The 23,943-nt window shown below is 39.0% G+C and overlaps 1 protein-coding gene and 1 long non-coding RNA gene across 3 annotated transcripts in view; one reads left to right on the top strand and one right to left on the bottom strand.

Annotated features, from left to right (window-relative positions):
- Window positions 1-1,276: 1,276 nt before the first annotated feature.
- Window positions 1,277-23,943, top strand: part of LOC311436461 — a 38,518-nt gene continuing 15,851 nt past the window's right edge. The window contains exon 1 of the long non-coding RNA XR_014692869.1: window positions 1,277-1,347. This is a non-coding gene — a long non-coding RNA (uncharacterized lncRNA). The remainder of the gene's footprint in view (window positions 1,348-23,943) is intronic.
- The window catches only part of LOC311436460 (putative RNA-binding protein 46), a 35,150-nt gene continuing 32,072 nt past the window's right edge, over window positions 20,866-23,943 (bottom strand). For both annotated transcript variants that reach the window (XM_084518673.1, XM_084518672.1), the window contains exon 6: window positions 20,866-21,963. In XM_084518673.1, the coding sequence (XP_084374799.1) occupies window positions 21,938-21,963 (26 nt within the window). In that variant the 3' untranslated portion in view covers window positions 20,866-21,937. The remainder of the gene's footprint in view (window positions 21,964-23,943) is intronic.

The following is a 23,943-nucleotide window of genomic DNA, read 5'->3' as shown; positions in this document are numbered from 1 at the left end:
TTTGTGCAGGACACAGAAGAACTCCCAGTGGGAGCCCACCTTGAAAATGAGCCATCACTGGAAACAGCTGAGTAGAAAAGTCAAGAGATGATAGCTCCACTGAGAGAGGAACAAGCTGGCTTTGTTCATGGAGAACTGGGATACTTGGCTTTAGCCAGCATTTATAGAACCACTGGCTTGAATTCAGTCAGTCCCCTAACTTCTAAAACCTTGAAATAACCATGTGAAATTATAGTGTAGTTAGTAAAAACTGCTGGGAGAAGTAATGCAACCAGAATCACTGAGCAGGCTCATCTGTCCTTCTTTTCTCACCACTCCTCTTACAGTTTTAAAAATGTTTATGACAAACAGGGGATGATGCTCTTTTGGCTACTGAGGGATCCCACGTATCGAAGCTGCAATTCAATTATCTGTGAAGCTTTTCAGAAATCTTCAACACTGCAGAAAAAATTAGCATGGATTAACTTCCAGCTGAGAAAATAATAGGTGGAAGTTTTGCTCCTTTCCATACAGGAGAACAAAACCATGGATATTTTAAATAAAATTGTAGTGATTTCTTCTCTATGTGTAAATCACTGTTGATAAATTGGTGTAGAGGAAGCAGCTAATGATTTTGCAGCTCAGGCCTTTACCTACAACTCCATATGTGTAATTTTGTTTGTGTGAGCCTGACTCCTTCAAACTTGCAGTTTTTTTGTTTTTGTTTTCCTGCAGACACTGATTCAAAGAGCAGAGAAATAACTACAGTCATTCAATTTTCATTTGAGATCTCCTTTCTAGGCTACCACAATATTTGCAGCATTCTAACGTTAGAAAGAAAATACAAGGTCTTGGGGTTAAATTCCATGGCGTGTTTCAACTTCTTTAAGTTCCTGTGGATCAAAAACCCTATGTAACTGCTCTGATTTAGACTGGAAATGTGCAAAAACAGCTATTGCCTTCCCAGGAGTCCAAAGCGATGACCTGTAACAGTCTCAGTTTTAGTTTTGATTTGTTTTTTTCTTTCCATCTGGCTGAAGGTGCTTAAAATGACAATTGTGTACCTAGACCTACAGCCTGAGGCCAGCAGTCCCTTGCACAGAACCATATGGGGGAAATTCATGGTGACCTGCAGGTCTGTTTTCAAGAGAAGTGGTGTTGCCTGCCTGAGGGCACTGCAGGGCAAAGTACCCATCACTGGCAGCTGGGGCTCCTCTGGGGCTCAGGTGGGAGCCAGGCAGCTCAACAGCTTGCAGATGAGCTGGGGCCTGCACTCAGCTTCTTTGCTCCTCAATGAGAAGACACAAGAGCATGCTTCTCTTTGCAGGGGAATACATGCTGGATGTATGCTGCTGAGAGCTCCATCAGGTAAGGGAATTCCATCTTTATATGGCTTCTTTTTGAACTTTGATGTTTTTTGAGTCTTTTTGATGCTCTGAGTTATGCTGGTGCTAGTTTACTTACGTGTTCTTGTTTCTTGTGTGGACCGGGTTTTACTGGTGCTCTAAATCCCATTGGTGTTGTTCACCAGCAAGACAGTTATCACTGCTACCAGCAGTGAAGAGCAATTTAAACAATGTCCTGGGTCATGAATCAGCCAAACTGGTGGTTAATTCTTGCTGCAGAAATCTTGTTGAGGAGGGAGAAGGAAAAGGGGAAAAAATAGAGCTTCCTGACCATGCTCTGCTGTTTTACATTAGTCTTGTACTTCCCAAGCTGTCTTTCCAGGCTATCATGCTTGCAAGTGGAAGGTTGTGCTGTGATGTGTGAGGTAGCTATATGGAGAAATATGTCTGAAATGTAGTCCCAGAATATCCCCCCCTGTCAACACCTACTAGTTCTTTCAGTAAGTGTGGAGAACTCTACTGGTGGGATGGAGAAGAGAGGATAAATTGGTCTGCGCAGAAGCCTTCAGTGACTAAGGAGACTAACCAGGGAAACACTGTGAGGAAAACAAAGCACCTGTGCAGAAGGAAAAAAGAAATTGGGAGTGAAACAATACACACATTTAGATTCTGAGATGAGGAAATGAATGATACCCACCAACACCCTAGCTGATACCAACACAGTGGTAGCTAATTACAAGAGGAAGCATTTATGTTAATGATTCTATTTTGTGATTCAATTTTCTTTCAACTTCTACCATCTGTTTTAAAATACATGTTTCTGTTAGGACTTTAATAAGTACACGTGGTTTAATGCTGCCTTCTAGTCACCAGTAGCACTCACTGATTTAAATGCAAATTATATTTTCTCTGAATCTGGTCTGCTAGATCTGGTCTGTGTTTGAATTACAGTTTCTGAGAAATGCGGAAGGGAGGGAAACACAGAAAGATATGTTCATGTGTCTCTCCTGCTTTATTTGGAAATGGTCTGTAAAAATGTGGCTAAACTCTGTTAGGTTTGGAATTATATTTTGGGCCAGTGGGACCCATTTATAGCAGGCAAATGTCTGGTTTTCTTCATTGGCTGCTGCATAGCAGATCTTGTGATTAGAGGTGGCACTGTTTGGGCATCTTCTTCAGTTATAAGTGAAATTTATCTAGCTATACAAGTCTTCAGAAACATGAAGTTAAGTTGTTGATGTAGTGTTTCCCCCAAGCAAGGAAGAAAGTCAGTGGTTTTGAACAGTTTAATGAAGTTCTTCTCAAAGGGGTAATAGTGAATGCTTTGCATCCAGGATTTGTATGATTCTTTGAGCACCTGAAGCCTCCAAGTGCTATGGCACAAAACTAGTCAGAGTGAAAGTTATTAGCAACACCACTCAAACCTGCCTCAGCACACTCACCCCTGCCTCAAACCTGAGTGTGGAGCATAAGATTTCCCTGCTCCTCAATTAAAAAAAAAAAAAAAAAAAAAAAAAAAACTTGTGTGTGTGTGTGAAGCATTTATTTTGTTAAGAGACACTTGATTTCTACAGAAAGTTTTCACTGGGAGTCTTGGAGATTGGCTTAGTGGTGTGTTACTGCTGGTCCAGTATTGGTACAGGAGAATGCTGGTGGTGTCTGGCCACAAATACAGGTAGCTTGTTTGAGCTTGTTTGGCTGTTCAAAGTGATGGTATGGAACAGGCAGAGGAAAGGAAAAAGGTGGAGTCCTTAGCAGAGCCATATGTTTTGTTTTGTTTTCAAATTGTTTTGTACACATGTGGAACAAATTTTTCCTTCCAAAATCTATGAGAAGCAAAGAACACTGCTGAATGTAGAAGTTGGCTGGTTCTTGGGGATCTGTATGATTCACCTCTGCTAAAATTAGCCAAGCTTAATTTGTAACTTGTTGCTCAGTAAACACGCGCACGCGTGCACACACACACTAAAAGACCAAGGGGGTAGTGCTGGTTTTGTTTTCTCAATGACAAACTTGTGGGAAAAAAAAGAAAAACAAAACAAAACAAAAAACAACAACAACAACAACAAAAAAAAAATACTCCTTACACTCCTTACTGGTATTTCTGAGCATCAGAAGATGAACAAGCTATGGTATTTTGTCTCTCTCCTCATCTTGCTTTAGCCTGACTGATGCTGAGCAGCGTGTGAGAACACACAAACAGTCCAGAAGTTAGTACTGTGGATTGCACTCTCATGAGATACCTTCTTGTTTTATAGCAGATGCACACCAGTGTAAAAATGGGAGTTGATATCAAACTTACCATTTAAGCTTTGTCTTTTTGCCAGAAAGGTCATAATCACATTTAACTTTTTTAAAAAAACTTCAGTAAATTGTATATATATATTTTAAGATCTTTAATGTAGTTGTTTTCATGTGCAGCCTTTTTTCTTTCTTTGACAATGGCTGCTGAAATGATAATTTTTCATCTGAAATGACAGCTGCACCAGCCAAGAGTTATAACACTTTCTGTGCTACTGAAAAATAGACGCAACTTCCCAAAATGGTGATTCTTTTTCCTAAAAGAGTGGCCCTTAACTTAGTTTTGACAAATTTGATTTCATAGATGGACATTAATACCAAGCAGATGAAGAATCCTTTTGGATTTGCATTTTATATCATTTTAGTACCAGAAAAATTCATCATGACTAAGTTCATTTTTAGTGTAGTAATAAAACTTAATCAGAAATGTCTGTCTTTCATTTTGAATGTTATAAATCACATACTAGTTTTACATCTTAAAAAAAAAATTATTTGCGAAGAGGATTAGAAGATCCTTTCTAATCCTCATTCCATTTCATCTGTTTTATTAACAAACTATAAATACTCTTCCTAATTATGTCGCACTCCCCATGGGTCTGATCCTGAGAGATGCTGACAGTCTGGGCTCACAGGGACCACCATCGATGTTCTCCTCCGTTGGTCCTGCTTTCTCAGCAGTCTGTTTTAAGCAGAGCCTTTTTGTCCTCTCTTGTCCTGGCTCTGGCTATATACAGTTGGTGTGTCTTCCAAGCAGTCTGCTTGTGTATTGCAGTCCTTTAGATTTCTCTGCTTGAAAAGGGTGGTGTAGCTGCAGCAGATCTCATGGGGCATCAAGCCTTCAGAGGCAAGCCTGTACTTAAATGTCTATGTCATGTATTCCACTGGGCTTTGCATGTGTGCAAGTAATTTCATGGCTCAGGAAGCATTGTATTACACACAGTAAGATCAAAAATTGCAGATGTCCGTGTCTGGCTGTTGTTTATGCCAGCAGTTATGGGTAAGAGCAAGAGGGAAGGTTCATGTGTACGACAGTACAATGTGGTATTTTAACACCAGTATTGAGTGATATGTGCAAGGTAACTATAGTTAAAATTTATCCACTTGAGTCTCCCCACATTTAATAATATATAATAATGTTGATGAAATTGGTATGAATTCTGCTTTTGACTTTGGTACCATTAGAGATTTGTAGATTATTTGTAATAATGCCACTAAGAGGAGGAAGACTTGGAATGGGTACAGGTGGGGAAAGAGAAGAAGGGGCTAAAATATACTGGGGGCACCTAGTGCAAAGGGAAGAGTGAAGGCATAAAACTGCTGCTGCTCCTTCTGCAAAACATTCGTGCAGACAACAGGAGAACAGAAACAAGCTGAACAGCATATTTCAAGAAACTCCATCCAAGCAGTTTCCTTTACACTGCTTTTCAGGGTTTTATAGTGCAGCACTGTGCCAATAAAGGAGATTGATAGCGAATCTCCTAGAACAAAGGTGCCTCAGCAATTATCCAGGACAGTGTGCCAGTTCTCCTGGGGCCTGTCTGGCTCACAGCCTGCTCCTGACGTGACTTCTTTGGTAGCAGTAGCATGCTCCAGACCCTGGGGGCTTCCTACTGTACTAAGATGGGGGTGCATCCAGTCGTGGAGTAGGGAAGTTTGAGAGGAGCTCCTTTAGGGTGGCCTCAAACATAGCCCTGCTTGGCTTCCATTTTGGGCAGAGGTTTTCCTGCTGTGAAAGGAGATATGAACTAATGTATTGCTAGACAGTCCACTAAGAGTGACAACTCGGGGTCTTAAACACCACTGAACAATGGAAAAATTGCCTGAAGTACTTCTATTTTGGGTGGGAGGAGGCCATTGAAGAAAAACTGGTATGTTTCTGACATCTTCTGCAGCAATAGTCCAGTAACATCAGGTCACCATAATGAAAGCCACTTCTGTGAGGGAGCAAAGCTCTTGCTGCTGCATTTGATAGACAGCTTTCCTCAAACAGTCTGTAGAGACAGAGATGACCTTGAGGAGCTGGGGGGAAAACTATGTGTATGAAAAGTACCCAACAATTCCTGTGTTTGTTACACTATGTGATTTTTAACTTTTAACAACCACCTGAAAGAAAACATTCAGACTTAGTAACTCTCAAAATCATGCACTTACTGTAACACTACCAAACTCCTGAGACAGATAGACAGATCCCTCAAACTTCATGGCCATAGCACTAAAATAATATACAGCACAGTTCTTGTTAGGTCTTGTTAAAAATTTACCTTCTGATTTTTGAGATTCCAGAGTTCCCTTGAGTCATACTTACAAGTTTTTCTTTGAAACCAGAGTCAGTAAGAAAACATCATTTAATTGGCTAGACTTTTTTTTTTTTTTTTCCCTCCAGCAGCTGGAGGACCCTATGACAAAAAGTTTCAGCAAATTTGTGAAAGCTGAAGGTACTGAATTTGAATTAATGCATTAGAAAATACATTACTAAAAGAAACAACTAACTTTGTAAGGGGGAGAAGATTACTTCCTGTGAACCTCAGTGAGTAAACAGCTATGTAACCAGAAACTATTGTCAAGAAAAACAGGAGAAAACTTGGCTGCGAGTAAACCTTGGATGCAAAATGTGAGGAAGTCCTAACTCAGAAGAGCAAAGCTCTGGACAAGCCCCTGCAATAGTCATGGGACCAGTAGTTGTCCTCCGAGAGGAAGGTTACTGGATTCATGAAAGGAACTGAGTCTGGCACCCTGCTTTCTCCATGAGCGTCTTAGTAGGGATCCTGGTCTTCCTAAAAAGAGAAACCTCCTCTGTGGCAACCCCCCAGTGATGCTTTTTGTTAACAGCAAGTGCTCCTACAAGGAGATCAAAATGTTTTAACTTAAACTCTCTCATTTTTATTCCACAGTAAGAGACTGTGAAACTTTCTTTGAGATGTAAACCAATAATGATCTATAAAGTACTTAACTGTGTATCGAGTAAAAGCCCTATTTGCATGCGTTAGATTGTGCCTTTCATTAGAGTCTCTCAGATTATGCTGCAATGCTGGCCAGGCATGATTTTGGGAGATGTAAAAGGAACAAAGAAAAGTAATTTGAACTTGTTTAATTCTAGCTTGTGGCTCTGTTGTTGTTATGTGTCTAAAACATTAAGCACTTCACAGCCTTTTTTTTTTTTTGTTTCTTTCAAATATTCTGGTCATCTCAAACTTTCTTTGATATAACTTGTGAGAGGAGAAACAGGATTTGAACCATCTAAATGAAGGCTCGTACGATCATTTGCTTCAAAGTATAGTGTAGTAAAATGCAATTAATATTTTGATGTGAATAAAAGTGACCTTTCCCATCTGATGCCACCTCTAACAAGATGCTTGCTCTCACAAATGTACTGCTCTGAAAAGCTGATGTGTCTGCATGACCTATTAAAAGGAAAAATAAGAGCTTATTTCTCCCTAACACCCAGTTCTCAATGAACTATTGCAATTTATTATGAAAAATGGTAAAAGGTCCTCAGATCTTCAGGGCTGATATGCCCTGCTTGCTGTCATGTCAGCGTCTTGTTAGGACACCCTTGCACTTCTCTGCGCTATATCCTTTGCTGGCAACTGGTCTCTTCCACACAGACATCGACACTGTGTTACATACCAGCTCCTCGCTCCCACAAAGCAGTTACAGGGGGATGCAGTTTATAACTTTTTGGATAGACTAGGAGTACACAGATGTGATTAAATAATGCCTTGGTTTTAAAGTTTGTGAGACTCACTTTAATACAAGCCAGGCTGAGGTTAAAGTAAACAAAAATATTTTATTTATGGAATTCAAACTTGCAGAGGTTATTGAAGATTCAGGACAGAAAAGAAAGGAAACTTTGTGCAGCTGAGACACTACAAGATGAAATCTTTGAAGGCTTCTCTTCCTGCAGGCCAGTGACAGGAGGGCTTACCTGGCATGCATTGCAAGGGACTTGATGTGCTGAACACCCCACCCCCTCTCTGCTGCAGAGCTGTTCTCCAAGTCTGTCCCTAGCCTGTGCTGCCAAATGCACAGCCAGCTTGCTGCAGCTACCCAGCATGACTGAGTTTGTCTTCTAGTTTACCACGTAATCCTTTTCCCCACATGCTGAATCCCATTTTGCACGGACCACGCTTCCATCGCTCACAGTCTGCATCGCTGTGTAGATGAGATTAGTGCCCACCTCTTGCTGAGGACAACATTTGACAGTAGAGAAGTGCTCTAGAGTGATGCTGGGTGATTTGGGATAACTGAGCTCCTCCATCCTATCGCTGGCATGCTATGTGTAAATAATATGCATTCAACATAGTATTCGTGTATACCCTGGTTTGATAACATTCCCTCAGTAGATCAAAAAGCTGCGACTTAATCCTTTTCTTAACGTAGCAAAATTTGACAAGTTGTTGCTGAAGCTGAGTGCTATTTATAGGTTGCTTTACTATTTAGTTCAGAGCTCATGGTGCCTAAATGATAAAAATGATACTGTACAATCATCAAGTATTTTTAAATACTCTCCAGCAAGTCTCTCTTAACACTTATTTTGATTTTTTTAATACATATATATATATATATATATATTTATGAAGTAAAAGCCAGTGGTAAGCATAAAATAGTTGTCCCTTTCCCTTTTAGGGGAAAGAAACACAAAATAGCATATTTCTAATCCACTACTTAAAAAAAAAAAAAAAAAAAAAAAAAAAAAAAGTATTGCATAACAAAATTTCAGCATTGAAATACCAGCTGACTGAAGTCAATGGGATTTTTTTTGCCAATAATCCTGCTGTTGCTGAGCTTCCTTTGCACCCTTTTTCTGCTGAATGAGGAAGGCTGGGATCAGTCAGGAATGCAAGTACATTGCCTGTGGGGAATTCAGCTAGATATAATTCAGTGAAATTCTTCCCTGTGTCAGAGTAAGCTTCCGTTTGTCTTGCCTCCAGGTAATTTCTGTAACAAGTTAGTGGTGGGTTGCTCCACAGAAAGCAAACAGTGTTACCCCCATTTCCTTGCCACTTGCATCTGAATTCTTCCAGGCTACTGCAGTGGCTGTCCCCTTCCACAGCTGGAGGTACTTCAAGCCTGAGGAGAGTGGATGGAGAGGTGGGGGAAAGAGAAGAAGCAGGGATGGGATTTCTACCTCAAGGTGCAACGGATTGGGAGGGTCTCCAGTAATCCGTTCAAGGAAGACTAAAGATACAGGAGGGGACACAGAGCTAGGACTCCAAGATTACCCACATCAAATGGCTGTGCTTCCAGTACCTGTGCTAAAACCTGTTGGCTAAGGTTTTTTGGCTTGTTTAAGTATTCCCACTGAAATCTGAGGGGCAGGACAAGTGGGAGAGTGTGCTGCAGCTGCAGGGGCTGCCCCTTTGGATGTTTCCTTCTCTTTGCCCCAGCACTTGGAGCCCGGGGGTGCCCCACAGCACCTGCACATGCCTTGTTCTTCACATGTCAGGCTACTGCAGAATTATAGCTCATCCATCTGGGCCAATTAAGTCAGGTAATTAAGATGGCTTTTTTCCCTCCATCAGATTAATCTCTTAGCAATAGTGTTAGAATTCGGACTCTACTATTATTATTATTATTATTAATCTTCTAAAACCTCATTTTCTGTGCCTGTGTGTTGAGGCACCAGCTCAAAATAACAGCAGTGTGGCAGAAAAAGCCAAGCTGCTCCCACTGGACAAAAGCCAGCATCGTTATTCGAAGCACACTGAGAACCGATAGGATCTGGCCGCCTTAGAGACTTGGAAGACATTTTTAATTTCTTTAAAACTGGGAGTTAGGCAAATCCCTACCTTTTGAGTGTGCTGAAATTTATAGTATGGCTGGGAGTTTTTGTGTAGCAACAGCCCTTTGCTGCCCCAAAAGTGGGCTCCCACTAAGGCAGGTGTTCCCAGGGAGATGCCCTTTCCTGCCAGGGGGACCCGGTGATGGCAGCATCCACAGTCGTCCCTGCATGGTTTGGGATGTCACTGTCCAGTCCCTCAACGTTCTTTTTTAAGCTTGTCTTCAATAGTAGCAAAGATAGGCTTCATCACAAGTCTTGATTCCATCTCCTTTGCCTCTCTTCTACCCTGCCTGGATATTTCAGGGGAGGAGATGATTTGATCCTGAGAAGAGACTATCTAGGTCTGGAAAAAAAAAAATCTTGAAGAAAACACTTTTGCAAGGTATTTGTTTCTGTTGTGTTTAGTTTTGTTGTTTGACTTTTTTTTTTTTTCTCAGTGAATAAAAAAAAAAAAAAAAAAGGCTGTATGCACAAATAAAAGATCACAGAATCACAGAACTTCTAGGTTGGAAGAGACCTCAAGATCATCGAGTCCAACCTCTGACCTAACACTAACAAGTCCTCCACTAAACTATATCACTAAGCTCTACATCTAAACGTCTTTTTAAAAGACCTCCAGGGATGGTGACTTCCCTGGGCAGCCCATTCCAATGTCTAACAACCCTTTCGGTAAAGAAGTTCTTCCTAACATCTAACCTAAAACTCCCCTGGCTCAACTTAAGCCCATTCCCCCACGTCCTGTCACCAGGCACGTGGGAGAACAGACCAACCCCCACCTCTCTACAGCCTCCTTTAAGGTACCTGTAAAGAGCGATAAGGTCATCCCTGAGCCTCCTCTTCTCCAGGCTGAACAAGCCCAGCTCCCTCATATACTTTTCAAAATCAGATGCCATTTTAGACATTTGATGCTGGCAAATTTAGTGCTGAGTTTTGGCTGTGGTCCACCACAGCTGAATAAAGCCAATGCATGCTCAAGACTGATCTTGTTGTCCTTTTGTGAAACTCATTCTCTTCTCTCAAAAAATCATGAATTAGTTGCAGTATAGAGGCTTTGTTCAGTGAGAACTTATTCTGTAAAGTTATTGCAGTGAGTGTCTTTGAGTATGATAGCATGAACAAGAGCTTTGGGGGGAGGGGAAAAAAAAAAAAGAAATATTTAATAAGTTCATTCACATGAGAATGTTTCTCGAAAACCTCAAATTCTTCAGTTGCTATCAAGTATTACAATGATGGAGATAGAAGTGACCCACCTTTAGAAAATTAGACTATCTTCCATTTCATAAAGCTGTAAATTCATTTAATAATCAGAGCCTTCATTGCCTTACTAATTTAAATTACCATTGGTTGTCTTTTCATTGTAGTCTGATATTAATAATGAGTGATGTTACATCGTGTTCTCAGTCTGGTACCTTGCAAGTACAAGGACTCACTGTGAATACCATGTTTCATCTTTCACTTGCTGTTACTGAGCTGTCCTGTCTTCAAAGCCTAGCTGGAGCTACTGACTTTACTCCCCTGATTTCCATCAGGATTGTCTAATAGGGATAATGCAGTTGCATCTGAAACTGCAGTTTAAAACATGTGTTGGTTGAAAAGTGGGTGATGTTTTAGTTTGTTGCTGTCAGTTTGTGTTTTTTTGGTTATTGTTGTTTTGCTTGTCAGGCTTGTGTTCATGTTCTTCTTGGCCTAGGCATAAAGTGCCTTTCCAGTTAAAGCCAGCATATGGTGTGAAACTCCTAGTAGCAAAAAAAACTTTGATTCCAGGAGTAGAAATTTGTAAAAGAACCAAGCTAAGAAATCACAAACTAGCCTCTACATTTTTTCCCCATGTTGTAGTTCAGTCGCTCAAGACTTTAAAGTCTGATTCAGCTAAGATTTGATTAAGAACTGACTTTAACATTTGTATGGGACATTAATCAAATCACTCTCTTCCTACTGCTTTCTAAAATTCGGATGTATATCCACTAGAAAATAAACTTCTCGGTGCATTTAAAAAAAAAAAAAAAAGTCTGCTTCACCAATGACATTAACATTCTGTGAATTAAATAGTTGTAGACTTATCTCTTGATCCCTTATTAAATTGGTGCTTAGCCAAATATTCATATTCAGCTTTCATAATCTTTCCTCATATATTTGTCCTTCCAAATCCACAGTCACTTTGATGCTTTTCTCTGAGTTGCCTGTGAATGTCTTTGTTTTGGATTATTTTTCCCCAGAGGTAATAGTTTCCATATTTTCCAGCCAGAAAAACATGTTACTTTCTGTCCTGGATCTGTACGTTGTTCTCATCGATAACTGGAACGTTTCCAGGCTGCAGATGCTCTGTACCTCCAATAATGCATGTATTTTCTCATGTAGGTCAGGACTTAACACGTGTGCGTCAGCAAATAACACACATGCACCATGTATTTCTTCCTGCTTTGGGCCGGCGTTTGCTTTAAACATGACTTGTTTACAGCCCTTTTGGTTCTCCACCCCTAACTTACTTAGCAGAACAATTACGGAGGCTGATCTACCTTGAGGGCTGGTTAGAGCCTTGCAGGACTTCCGTTATCTCTCTCAGCAGGGTACCTTGGATTATCCCAGCACCTCAGCATGTGACTGACTTTCCTGCGGTCAGATGCTTGAAACCTCTCTCTTCCATTCTTTGAGCTTTGTGCATCGGGGACTGTGTCTAACCAGGTCCTAGCAGTCCAGCCTAATGCGTCTGGGTGTTGGGAAGCACCAGGCAAGTCCTAAAAGATTGGAAGCTAAAAATGAATGAAAATGAGGTAGAGGCAAAAATGCATGTCTCAGTGCATAACAACTTGTTAAATTGTAGATCAAAAATAAAAACCCAACCCACCACAGCAGCTGACTTGTATATACTGGAGACTTGGGCGAGTTCGCAGTCAGGGAATCCAGCCCAGGAGCATTAGTGATGTACTGGGTTTGTGCAGTCAGTGCCTTCTGCAGCTGCTGCCTTTTTGCTTCCCTAGCTCAAACTCTCATTTCAGAAAGCTGTGCTTAGCTTTGGGGATTTTTACCCCATATACTGCACTGATAACTGAGATGGTGCAGATAGTGCCTACATGTGAAGTAACTGGAAATAAAGTTCTTTTAAGCATGTGATGAAGTATCTGTGTCATAATCCTCAGCCAGTAAACTTATTTTTATCCTTTCTTTTGGTTCTACCACAGTACCTGTTTATTAGTTATATCAATATAACATATGTCTCAGTCACATGGGACCATTTTTCCATTGGGTTGGGTATCTTGTTGGCAAAGAGGATCATTAGAGTATGCATGTGATAGTTGTATCAAACTCTTCCTCTGTAAAAAAAAAATAAAAAAATAAAAATAAAAGAATATCTCTAAAATATTATTCATAACGAACAGAGCTGAGATTATATTTGATACTTAGCAGAAGTCTGTAATGTAGGCTTCCTACAGCACAGCTCTGTTAAGGATAAGAGAAAATATAACCAGTGACAGACACATCTGAGCAGGCAGAAGTCTGTACACTGGTAATGCTGAAAGTAATATTCTACTATCTTATCTCAAAAGCAACCCTAAAGGTGGATATAGTCTATATGGAAATAGTGTGGAAACCCATACAAGGAGAATAGGTTGATCGCAAACAGTGCAACTGCAAGCAGTCAGCAAGCTTTTAAGTAAAAGAATCAGACACACAAGGGGTGTTCTGGGTTTGGGATTTCTTTTTAAAGAAAAAAGTGTGAGCTGACAAGAAAGAAACAGCAAATAATTTTCACTTAAATACAGTAGTAGCCTGAAGTCTATTGTGGAAGAAAAGTCGATGACATAGAAAAATGTCCTCAAAAGGCAGGAAAAATGCCACGTGAAGGTCTACAAAATGATACGATAGAAATGAAACCAGAAGAATCTAAAGAGAGCTGACAAGAAAGGTAATGCAGCTTGAGGTACAGCTTGTTTGAGCTGACTTGGAAATTAGGCCAAAACCAGCAAATGTTTTCTTTCTCAGAACTTTTATTTATTTATTTTGGTGTGGCTCACTAGTAACCTGTGCGTAACACCCTCTTTTACACAAGTAGGCACACGACAGTGGAGTTGGAGTATCATATGAGCTTCCTGACATCCCTCCTCTGCAGTGGGGTTCCCCTCAGCCCATCTCATTCTTCTCTTGATACAGACTGAATGTTAAAACTGCACTTTGTCTGACACTTCTGGAAATTGGTGGCCACCTTGTTGGCCCTCATTTATACAAGGAGACCTCTCTGCCTCGCTGGTCTGGAGGCAGGAGCTTAGGAATAGGACTTCCTGGTACTGTTAAGTGAGGCTGTGTTGCAGGCCCACTCTCAAGCATAGCCATTTGATTTGGGATGCCTAAAGCATTAAGAAAGCTCAGTTCCTGGGCCTTTCTCCAGTGCAACCTGGAGGGCCTGAATTGGAAAACACTTAAACTAAATGGAAGGATTCCCATCAGAGGAATAAAAGACCATGAAGCAACTTCTGAAGCATTGTCATGTTGAATTCCTTGAGAAGGAGGAAAGTGAAGATGAGATGATGTAGCAAATGTTTTACAGCTCTCCCATACACAGAGCTGGCTGAACCACCACTGCGGTCTTACGTGCTTGCTACCAGGTTACTTCATTCAGGGATTTCATTCCACACTCAGGCTCATTGGCTTAGGCTGATTTACTTCCTTTGTCTTGTGAGGTGCTCTTATCTGTCCAGGGGGAGACAAAGGTGTGCTGAGGCATGTGATATTTTATTTTATTATTTATTTTATTTTATTATTTATTTTATTTTTTAATCAGAACAACTTTTCCAAAAATAAGATAGCTCGTTTCCTTCAGCAGTTACAAAAATTGAGTAACTGTTAACATCAAGTTGTTCATTAAACAGCTACTGCATGTACTTACTGAAATATGTTCAATTATTTCTGAAATACTTAAGGTAAAATATACTGAAAAAGTTAATCACAGCTTGCTTTCCAGGGTTGTAATATATCTGTGTCTTATCTACACTAAGATTGACTATAAATGAGAATATCCTACCCAAACAAACATATGCTTACCCTGGAATTATGAATCATAAAAATCCAACAAATTTAAAAGAAGCTAAGAAGCAGCTATCCGTGTAAATGCAATTAAAAATTGTTCACTGGTACTTAGATTTTTATCCCTACTTTTCTCATCTTCTCTGCAACTCTTTCCCATGTAATTAAATTGCTTTTATTTTTTTTAATGAACTATTAAACCACCAAGAATATGAGTAAAATTCCATTAATTTTTTTTTTAAATGTTGTATAAAAAAAAAAAAATCAAACTCTTTCATAAACTTTTAAACAAAATACTCAAGTGAAGCTTCCTTTAGTTATGCTGATCCTCCTTTTCAGGTTGCTGGTATATTCTTACTTGGTTAGACGCCACTCCTGTTTAGCAAGTAATGTACAATTATTTGAATGTAAGCACATAAAATATATTTTCTGTTGTTGTTTTCCTAGCCAAAGGAGATGAGGCTTTAAAATTATTTCTGGCTAGCTTGTAATAGCGAGGCTGTTAAAAACCTGGGGAAGTGTCTGAACAGTTTGTCCTTTGCATCTTTATCCATAGTTTTCTAACATCTTGGGATCCCACCATGTATTTAATTATTCCTGAAGCTGAAAAGCTGCAGAACTAGTATACAGGGAGGAGGGAAGAAGGAACGTGGAAAGCTTAGTACCAATATAAGAACCCTCAAAATATGCAAAATGCTCTATTAGGAGCAGAAAACTGAAAAATCATTCTCTTTACCCCCAGTGGATTAATGTAAATCTAAGGAAGAATAGCCAAGAAGTCAAATCTTACCTATACAGAAGTACACCTTCCTTCCATTTTGAAATACTGGAATATCATGCAATTGAAGTGGGTTTAACAAGCACAAATCCAGTATGACATGGAACAAATGGCTTTTCTGGCATGTAATTCTGGAGCAGGAACGCAAAAACTCTGGGAGCCACTACTCAAACAGGATTCCTGTGCCAACCTTTCCCTAGCCCAAGAAGCAGCTGTGGCTGCTTTCTTTCAGTGGGGTTTGAATATGCGGTGTGGGGGGTACATAGACATGAAGCTGAGCTCCCAAAAGCCCACAGCATTTATGTATTAGTTAGCTTTTGGAAAAGCTTTACCTCTCACTAAACTCATTTCTGTGGTGCAGGTTCAACCAGAGCTAAATACAGCTGATCTCCACGTGCTCGTGGAATACTCCCACTGTTTTATTCACAGCAGCATTAAGTAGCTACTGAAATATTAGACAAACTTCACATGAGGCTGTGAAAGAGAAGCAGGAAAATGTAGCTGATGTATTCATGAAGACAAGCTGTTACCAGCATGTAAAAGTGGTAGGTAGCTTTGAAAGTTTCCTGAACCAAGGGGAGTTCTCAGGAGCTTAGCAAATGCCGCCTGTATGTGGGAGAAATTGAGTTTTTGCAAATAAAGTACTGCCTCTGTTCAAAGTTAAGAAGCCCTGATCCAATTTATGTTGCAAGATTTGGCACCTTGTGGGCTCTGATGCCTTTCTGGAAGATGTGCTTTCATTAGGTATGTTATTGGGCTCGCTCCAGGGCATGTAATGAAATTCAGCAGTGTGTATGTTTGTGTTGCTGGCTGAACAGGGTGATAGGAGTTTCCTCTGGTCTTCATCTAGCGCTTCCATAGCCTAAATCCTTGGAGGGGATGAATGAATAAAATAAATATGATTTCATGGTAGCTGAAAACCGAATGCTTTTTTAAAGGAAAAACATGTAATAAAAATTTCATCAAAATATACACCTTTAGTGTTCAAAGGAGTCCAGGTAGCTTTCTCTTATGAACATCGCCTTAGACAATGGAGGTGGCTTTTTTTTTTTTTAATTTTTTTTCTTTTAAAGTTACCTAGTCCAAAACATTGTGTGCTCCTCAAAATCTTTGTCATTCTGTGGAAATTGTGAGATGATTGTTTTGCATGCACCCAAGCCTGTCTTTGCCATTTAGCTCCTCTCCAGTCAGAACCAGTTCATTTCTGAAAGCATGAACAGACTTTCCTGATAGATGTTACTCTATTCTTTTAGAGCCCAATTTACCTATGATGCAGGTTCATGTGTTAAAGTATGTACCTCTGAACAACAAAATGACCCTCATAGCTCTTTTATTCAAAAAGAAAGGGAGGGATGAAAGTACTCTTCCCTCATCAGTTTGAATCCAACCTGCTAATCTGACTTCTCTAGGAGTGCATTGCAAAGAGTAAGTTCTGGCTAGGAAGAGGTCTTGGGAAAAGGAGAGAAACATTCTAACATTTGTCTTTGTCCTTGCTGTTGAATCTGTGGAACAGAGCAAGGGAGACATGAAGATTTCGGACAGAAGGGCCCTGTTGGTGCAGGGACCACCTGAAGCACTCAGCACAAGTAGCAATGTCTTATTTTTCTTCTTCATTAGGTTAATAATGTCAGTATCAAAGCACAGAGTTAGGCTCCTAAATCATAAAGGGGTGAGATTTAAGACACATTTTTAATTTCCCATTGATTTAGTAAGTTTTCATTTGCTTGGAAAGCTGACTGTTTTATCCCTTGAAATGTTTTGACTTCTCTGTACAAACTAATTGAGTGAATACCATTCCTGACATTCTAGTTCTGCGCTCTTCACTCACACACTGCGACATTTCCAACTTTGACAAAGATCGTTTGACTCAGTATTTGTTTTTATACATTAGTGAATACTTCCCTCTGCAGGAAACTGTAAGTCAATAGCAGCTGTAGCCTGTGGTAGTGCAGAAAAAAACATTCAAGACCTGAAGTGGTAATTCTTGTAGTTAAAGAAATGGGTACTTGTTTCTTGGCCAGCTGCCCTGGTGGTATGGCTGTGTTTTACCTAAGTTTTCCATCAAGGTATTTCCACTGAGTCTCACAGATTTTCACTGGCTCTTGACAGCAAGTACTCTGCCAATATCCACACTGAATATTATAACTTTGGCCAAAGGTGCTTAGAAATACTAACCTCCTTGCGTGGTGGGATGAGAACAGGAGAGAGAGAGAGAGAAAAGATGTTCATGTCAGACACATTCTGCCGTGGCTTTTTAAGGGAATTTGACTTCCTACCTAAACTGAGCTGTAACATACAGACCAGCCTCAGTGAGCTGCAGTTTGCCTTTGTAAACACTTGATTCTCATACTGATTAACTTCAATTTCTGATTATCACTGTCAACAAATAGTTGACAAGCTCCTGTGCCTGAATGACCTCCCCCCCCCCATGTAAAAAATGGCAATACTACACGTTCTTTCTGGAGCACCACAAGCTTGTAAGTGTGGAGTATGATCGCTGCTGTTTGATCTACAAGCCAGTACTGTTCTCAGTGGCTATTACCTTGTATTTTCAACTCTTTCGAGTCTAGAACTTTACCTGCTAGCTCAGCATCACTGCATTCTCCAAATGTAAGACTGGAATTGAGACCAAACTACCTTATTTTTGTTGCCTTCTTTTTGAAGATGTTTAGGTGTCCTCACACTTCTTTAAATTCCACCCACCTCTGAGCAGTATGTGTAACTTTCTTCCTAATTCTGTACACATATTTGCATTTTAGAGTCCTAAAAATTCCACCTAGCTTAACAGTGTGTGTGTTTTTGTTTTTATGTATTATGTTTTTTTTTTATATTATTTCTATGGCCGTTGTTTATAGTTTGAGACAGAAAAGCCTGTTTTCAAGAAAAGGACAAAGATTATAAAAATTAAGCCCTTCTGTGTGTAAGGCCAAAATTGTATCAGTTGGATGACAGAAGACCATTTAAACAAAAAAAAAAGCTATTACTGAGATACACTTGGATATTTTTATTTTGTTTGCTGATGAATGCCTCTGTGTGGTAGTTTTGCAGTCGCCTTTGCTTTTATGGCCCTGCTTTGGAAGTGGCCTGCCTTCGCCATGGTCCTGTATGTCTGGCACCATTGCTGATGCCCTGGTGCCATCAGGTGGTTTGAGCAGTGCTTTCATGGGGCAACGTGGGCTTTGCCTCCTGAGGATGTTATGGGTGTTTAGTTACTGCAGTACTGAGTGTCGCTGGTGATGTAGGAAGGAGGGCACAGCTTTTTACTTTTTCTGACTGTTAAGCTTAATAGTACACCCACAGATAACTAACAACTATTTCAGGTTGTAGCATCTCCTAACAGCCTTGTTAGCATGGTGAAAAACTGAGAGGGGTAGAAGAACTGATTGTTCTAAACTGTCCTTCATCTTGACTGTTTTAAGTGCAGGACACTTGTATCTAATAGTGCTAAATCATCATCTATTTTCCTTCCTCTTCCTATTAAGTTGAACACCAAATAGCTGCTAAACTATCTGGAGAGGCTAAGCTGATCAGCAACAACTCTATCAAGGAATTCAAAGGAACAGATTTGTAAAACTGACTTCTTGGGGGTTGCTTTCACCTTAAGGTTGTGTTAATTTAGTAACTACCAGCTGACTTGTTCTTTAATAGTTTTCTATTAAAAAGAAATTCCTATTAATTTAGCAACTTCCCTTTGTGTTACTCAAAAAGACACTAGCTGCTGGTGACAAATGGCCTTAGCTTCCCCCAGAAAAACACGGGGTGGAAGATGCAGGCTGTTGCCCACAATACATTTGCTTCACAACATTGGCATAACCATGTGCCAAGGCTTAAAATAAGGAATAGATAAGAAGGAAACTAAGATTAAGGACCACCCTTTCTTATACAGGGCATTTTTTTCAATGTAGTGGGTTTAGTGCAAGGGAACTTGAGCAAAACTTAGTTTCAATGCAGTCAGTGACGTCCACTTTCAGAAGGACTTCTACTTTCTACACTGATTTTAGAACAGGACTCTATATAGATCCACCTCTATCAGTGTTATACAGTAGTACTGTAAAATACATGGCAAAGAGAGAATATGGTTTTGCAATGTTTTTAGAATACAGTTTTTTCCAAAAGGTTAATAAGCTCCAGTGAGACTTTTATAAATATGAAAAATATGCTTGCATTTTTGAACACTGATTATAGAGAGTTTTAATGATGTGTTCTAAATAAACTTCAAAAACATTGAATTACAGCAACCTAGTGCTCCTGCTGCTTATTCCTTACACCTTTGTTCTTATCTGCAAAACAAAGACCAAACTGTGGCTGAAGGCTGCACTTTGCTTATAGCTGCCCAGTACTCGTTACACTCAAATGTTTGATCGTGCTTTTGTACAGTCAAGCTTACTGGGAATACTTAAAATAATTGCAAAAGGTACATGCTTGTGTTAATAATGATGGAAGTTGCTGGTTTGTAGCAAAACTGCTTTTTGTACGAGACCTTCAAATATGGGTGCAAGGTTACAAACCCAGATAGGAAGGATGGGTAGTATTGCAGGTCTATAAATGTTTTGGTATTACGCAACCTCTGTGTACTTCATCACCTGACTCCTGTAAGTAGTTAACCATGCTCATTGTATCAGGTTTCCATTAGAAGGACCACAGAACATTGTTTTATCAAGTCTTTCTTGCACATGTGAAAAGTCTATTGTATTTTTAAGGTGTCAATTAGAAAATCTTGCCCTAAGAACGTGAATCTTAAGCAAGATTCATGACAAAAACAAAGCTTGTTTCAGCAGCTTGTAGAGGGCAATTCTCAAGCTGCCAGGCATCACTATGATCTTAGTTCCGCCCTACTTTATCAGCATGATATGGTATTATTCTACCTCAGATACTGACTTCTGTCTTGGCCTCAGGGACCACTCACTTTAAACACAAAGTTAAGCAAGCCCCCTCTTCTTTCCTCTCAACAGAATTTCTTAGGAAATTTTAGGAGTTTAACAGCTTTTGAGTGTTACAGAAGCTCCTAAGCAAACACACTTTTAAAAAGGGTGTTTTCATTTTCTTTTTTCACTTAGACTTGTGTGTTCAACAAAGCATCTGAACTGGAGCCTCTGGCCAAAGTTTGCTACTGGAGAGAGCAAAGCAAACCTTACAAAATATGTTTACAAAGGTACTATATGTACATTTCTAATATTTAAGTAAACACACGGAATATTAACAGCATAAATTTAATATCAATGTTCAAATTCAAGTACAGAAGTCAAAAATGATTTCAACGTTAAAAATTACAACACTTAAAACACCTACGTAGCTAATATGAAATACAAATAAAATTTAACTACTCTATCAGTACCTAAATTAACACAAAAAAATTCAATGTATTGATGAAACATGGTCAACTAAAATATGTAACGTCAATATTTGACTGAATTAAGAAAAAAATATTCAACTTTAAATCTCTCCATTGCATTGTTTTCTGTCTACATAATATTATTTTTTTGACAAGCTCTTCAAACAAAACAGCTTACAACCAATACTTGTATAAGTCAGGCCGTTAGACTCTTAACATAAGCTATTTGGCCCATTCCTTGACCAGGAACTGAAACTACATACCAAGTTTAAAAAGGAGGTTGATCCACTGTATTTGTTTCAGGAATAAAAGGAAAAAAAAATTGTCATTCAATAAATAAGGCACTTTACTGAGAAATGCTGAATAGTTAACGCTACAGGAGTAAAGATAGCTCACTCAAAATGAATTACATATACCCGATTTAAAAACTTAAGAACTATTTTCCATTTAATGCTAACAGAGATTTTTTGAAGCAGCATATGGCCTGATTAGAGTGAGCAAGCTGCTGTTCAACGTGACAACCACAGGCAAATAGAACTGCTGGTTACAAGGAATAACCTAGGTACAAGTAAGGCTTCCATGAACTCAGAAGAACTATGTGTACTTGTTACGGTCTCTCTCCTAGGACATGTATCTTATGTACAGTTCACTAAGCTGCAATTTTTGTGTCACACTTTTTTCTTTCGCCAATTTTTGTCTTAAGAATTATCTGAAGTGTTGAACCTGTGTTATGACTACAGCAATATACCTTACGTAGCCTGACAGCATGTTGACGTAAGGCCCTTCAAAATACCACTCCATCACTGACATAATGCTATTCCAGAAGCAAAAATTTTTTTGGATGTGTTCTTCCTATAAAATTTGGCATTAAGTTACAGAAACAAGTCTTTTGAGTATCTCATTTGCATTTCATATTTGAGCTCCAACTGGAATACTGGGAATTATGTTTATGTATTAAAAGGCAGGGTTGCCAGGTTGTTTTGTTGTTTTTTTTTTTTTGTTTTGTTTTTTTTAAGTGTTTACTTCAGATTTATTACTTACAACTGAAACTAAAAAAATATTCTGTATGTAACTCACAATACAAGCGCTGGAATTGCACCGAATTATTTCAACACTAAAGATAAGCTACTGTTGTAGAAACTATTACAGGTAATAAAAATCTTTTAAACAAGTTCTCTCTTCAAAACAAATGTAACTAAAACGATTTAACATTCAATTGCACTAATCTTCAAAAATCAAAAGTTAAAAAAAATGTACTTTGAAAAATAATTCATCAAGAAACGTGTAATCTGAATTTCCAGTAATTGTGCATTAGTGTGGTGTTCTTTTTCCTTCGATGGCAAGATCCAGTGTAACAAATTTCAAACTTTTCAACTGCTCAACTTGTTCTTCATGGCAATTCAAGCAGAGTATGGTGCACAGTTCGCTACAGGAAAAAGGAATAAAAAAAGGGAAAAAAGTTGGGGGAGAGAAGAGAAGACAACTTTTCATTTCAGCAAGCATACTGCATTACCTATTCAAAGATGAAATAAGGAATTTAGGATAATGGTGTAATGAAAGCATTCAGTGTCTTATCCCAATGCTGCATTCTTCCCTTTATTCTGCACCCCTAATATTAACTCAAATACTTAAGGAAATTATATTTAACCATACTACTTTACCTCCACTGAGAACAAATTTTTAGTGAAGAAAACTTAAATAGGACAATGATCTAATAGGCATAAATTGTCTCAATTTCTTACATATAACGCTATCATAGCAGCAGTCTTTCATATTAATGCTTTAGGTCAAAGTGAGCATTAACGATGGAGTACCATGTTCTGCCAGCCCTACTTCATAAACAAACCTCTGTCTTCAGCATAATCAGCAACTGACTAGAAAAGCCCATTAAATTTACTCTTATTTTGAAGTTACTGACTCTACTGATGTCAGTCAAATTATTTCATGCATAAACATAGACCAACCTTGTTCTATCTTTCTGACTTGTTTTTCTCCAAGTTCTCCTACACAGGCCTAGATTTACAAGCTTATGGTCCCTGTCTGTGAGCAGCAGGGACAGAAAAATAACAATCTTTAGGACAAATCCTGGATGACTCAGATTAGAAGCTCCCAGCAATGAAGCTAACATGAAGCATGGATTTAACTTTATTTTCAAACTCCCTTATAAGCTTTTAAAAAGCTATCTCACAACACTCAGAGAAAATGGTAATCCCCATCTTAAAATGGGCGAAGCCTCAGCAATGACAGCCATTGACACATTAAATTCATCCACAGATACACACACCAAAAAAAGAGAACATTTACCATCGTGGCGTATCATGCAGAAAGTTTAAAATAATGCTATTTTTATTTTCTTCAAAAGAGAGGAGGAACACAGACTTTTTTTTACATGGAACTGGCTCCCCGGAGAAATAGCCCCTATCATCAGTATAGTAACAACTCTGGTTCTTAACACAAATCTAAACCTTATCTGGAAATGCAAGTGATTCAGAGATCAGTTTAAAGTCATTGTAGGAATTAAAACCCTAACTTCTGTGCTGTACTATCCAAGTGAACATCAGACTGGCTGATCCATCAGCAGGTCTGTAACAGGAGTGCTACAGTCTCTTTTGAAAACAGACACCGGACTAGGTATTTCTAAGAGCCTTGCTGGTCTCAAGGTTATTTTGCTATATGCACACCCCCAACTGCTCTAACTAACAGCCCAAACAGTAGTGCTGAGAATGTTTTTGATGGAAAGAAAACTGCAGCAAGTAATCTTGGGATGTTTGCTCATTCCTACTATCTCACTGGTGCTTTTAGGGACAGAAAAAGCATATGGTTGCTTCAGGATTGTGACAAAAACAATTGTGTAAGCCATCTGATAAATATTTAAGATTTAAATTCATACTGTAAAAGGAACATCCTATACTACATTATAAAAATCACAAACAAAAAATACCAACCACCACTTATGATTGTATTTGATAAAGCCAGTACGTTACATGTATGTATTTTTTAAGCATCTTACCTTTTGTACTCAGCTGTTAATTGTTCGAACAGCAATAAAGGTAATTTTTATAACACAAACCAAGGCAATGTCGAAGTAAAGAAAATGCTTATAATGAAATAGTAGAAGAAAAAAATCAACTGTGACACGTTTAAGTTAAATGTCCCAAATCCATGACAGAAGTCTACCAATACAACTGTTCAAAAAGCCAGATGCTGAGTATACTCTTGAACTAGTTTACATAAGTTTTATCCTTGATTTGTGAATTGCTACTGCATGCGATAGTTAAAAAGCTTAAACAAGTGAATCTGCAGTAAGATATGAAACTCAATCCACTCACTTCAGAATGCATGCAGTAAACAATACCACATGGTGAACTGGAATTAAACTGCTACTTATATGCTCTAATAAGCCACT

The sequence above is a fragment of the Aythya ferina genome, assembly GCF_964211825.1.
Source record: "Aythya ferina genome assembly, chromosome: 4".
NCBI lineage: Eukaryota > Metazoa > Chordata > Aves > Anseriformes > Anatidae > Aythya > Aythya ferina.
The sequence above is the reverse complement of the archived record's forward strand: the minus strand, read 5'-3'. Positions and strand labels throughout refer to the sequence as shown.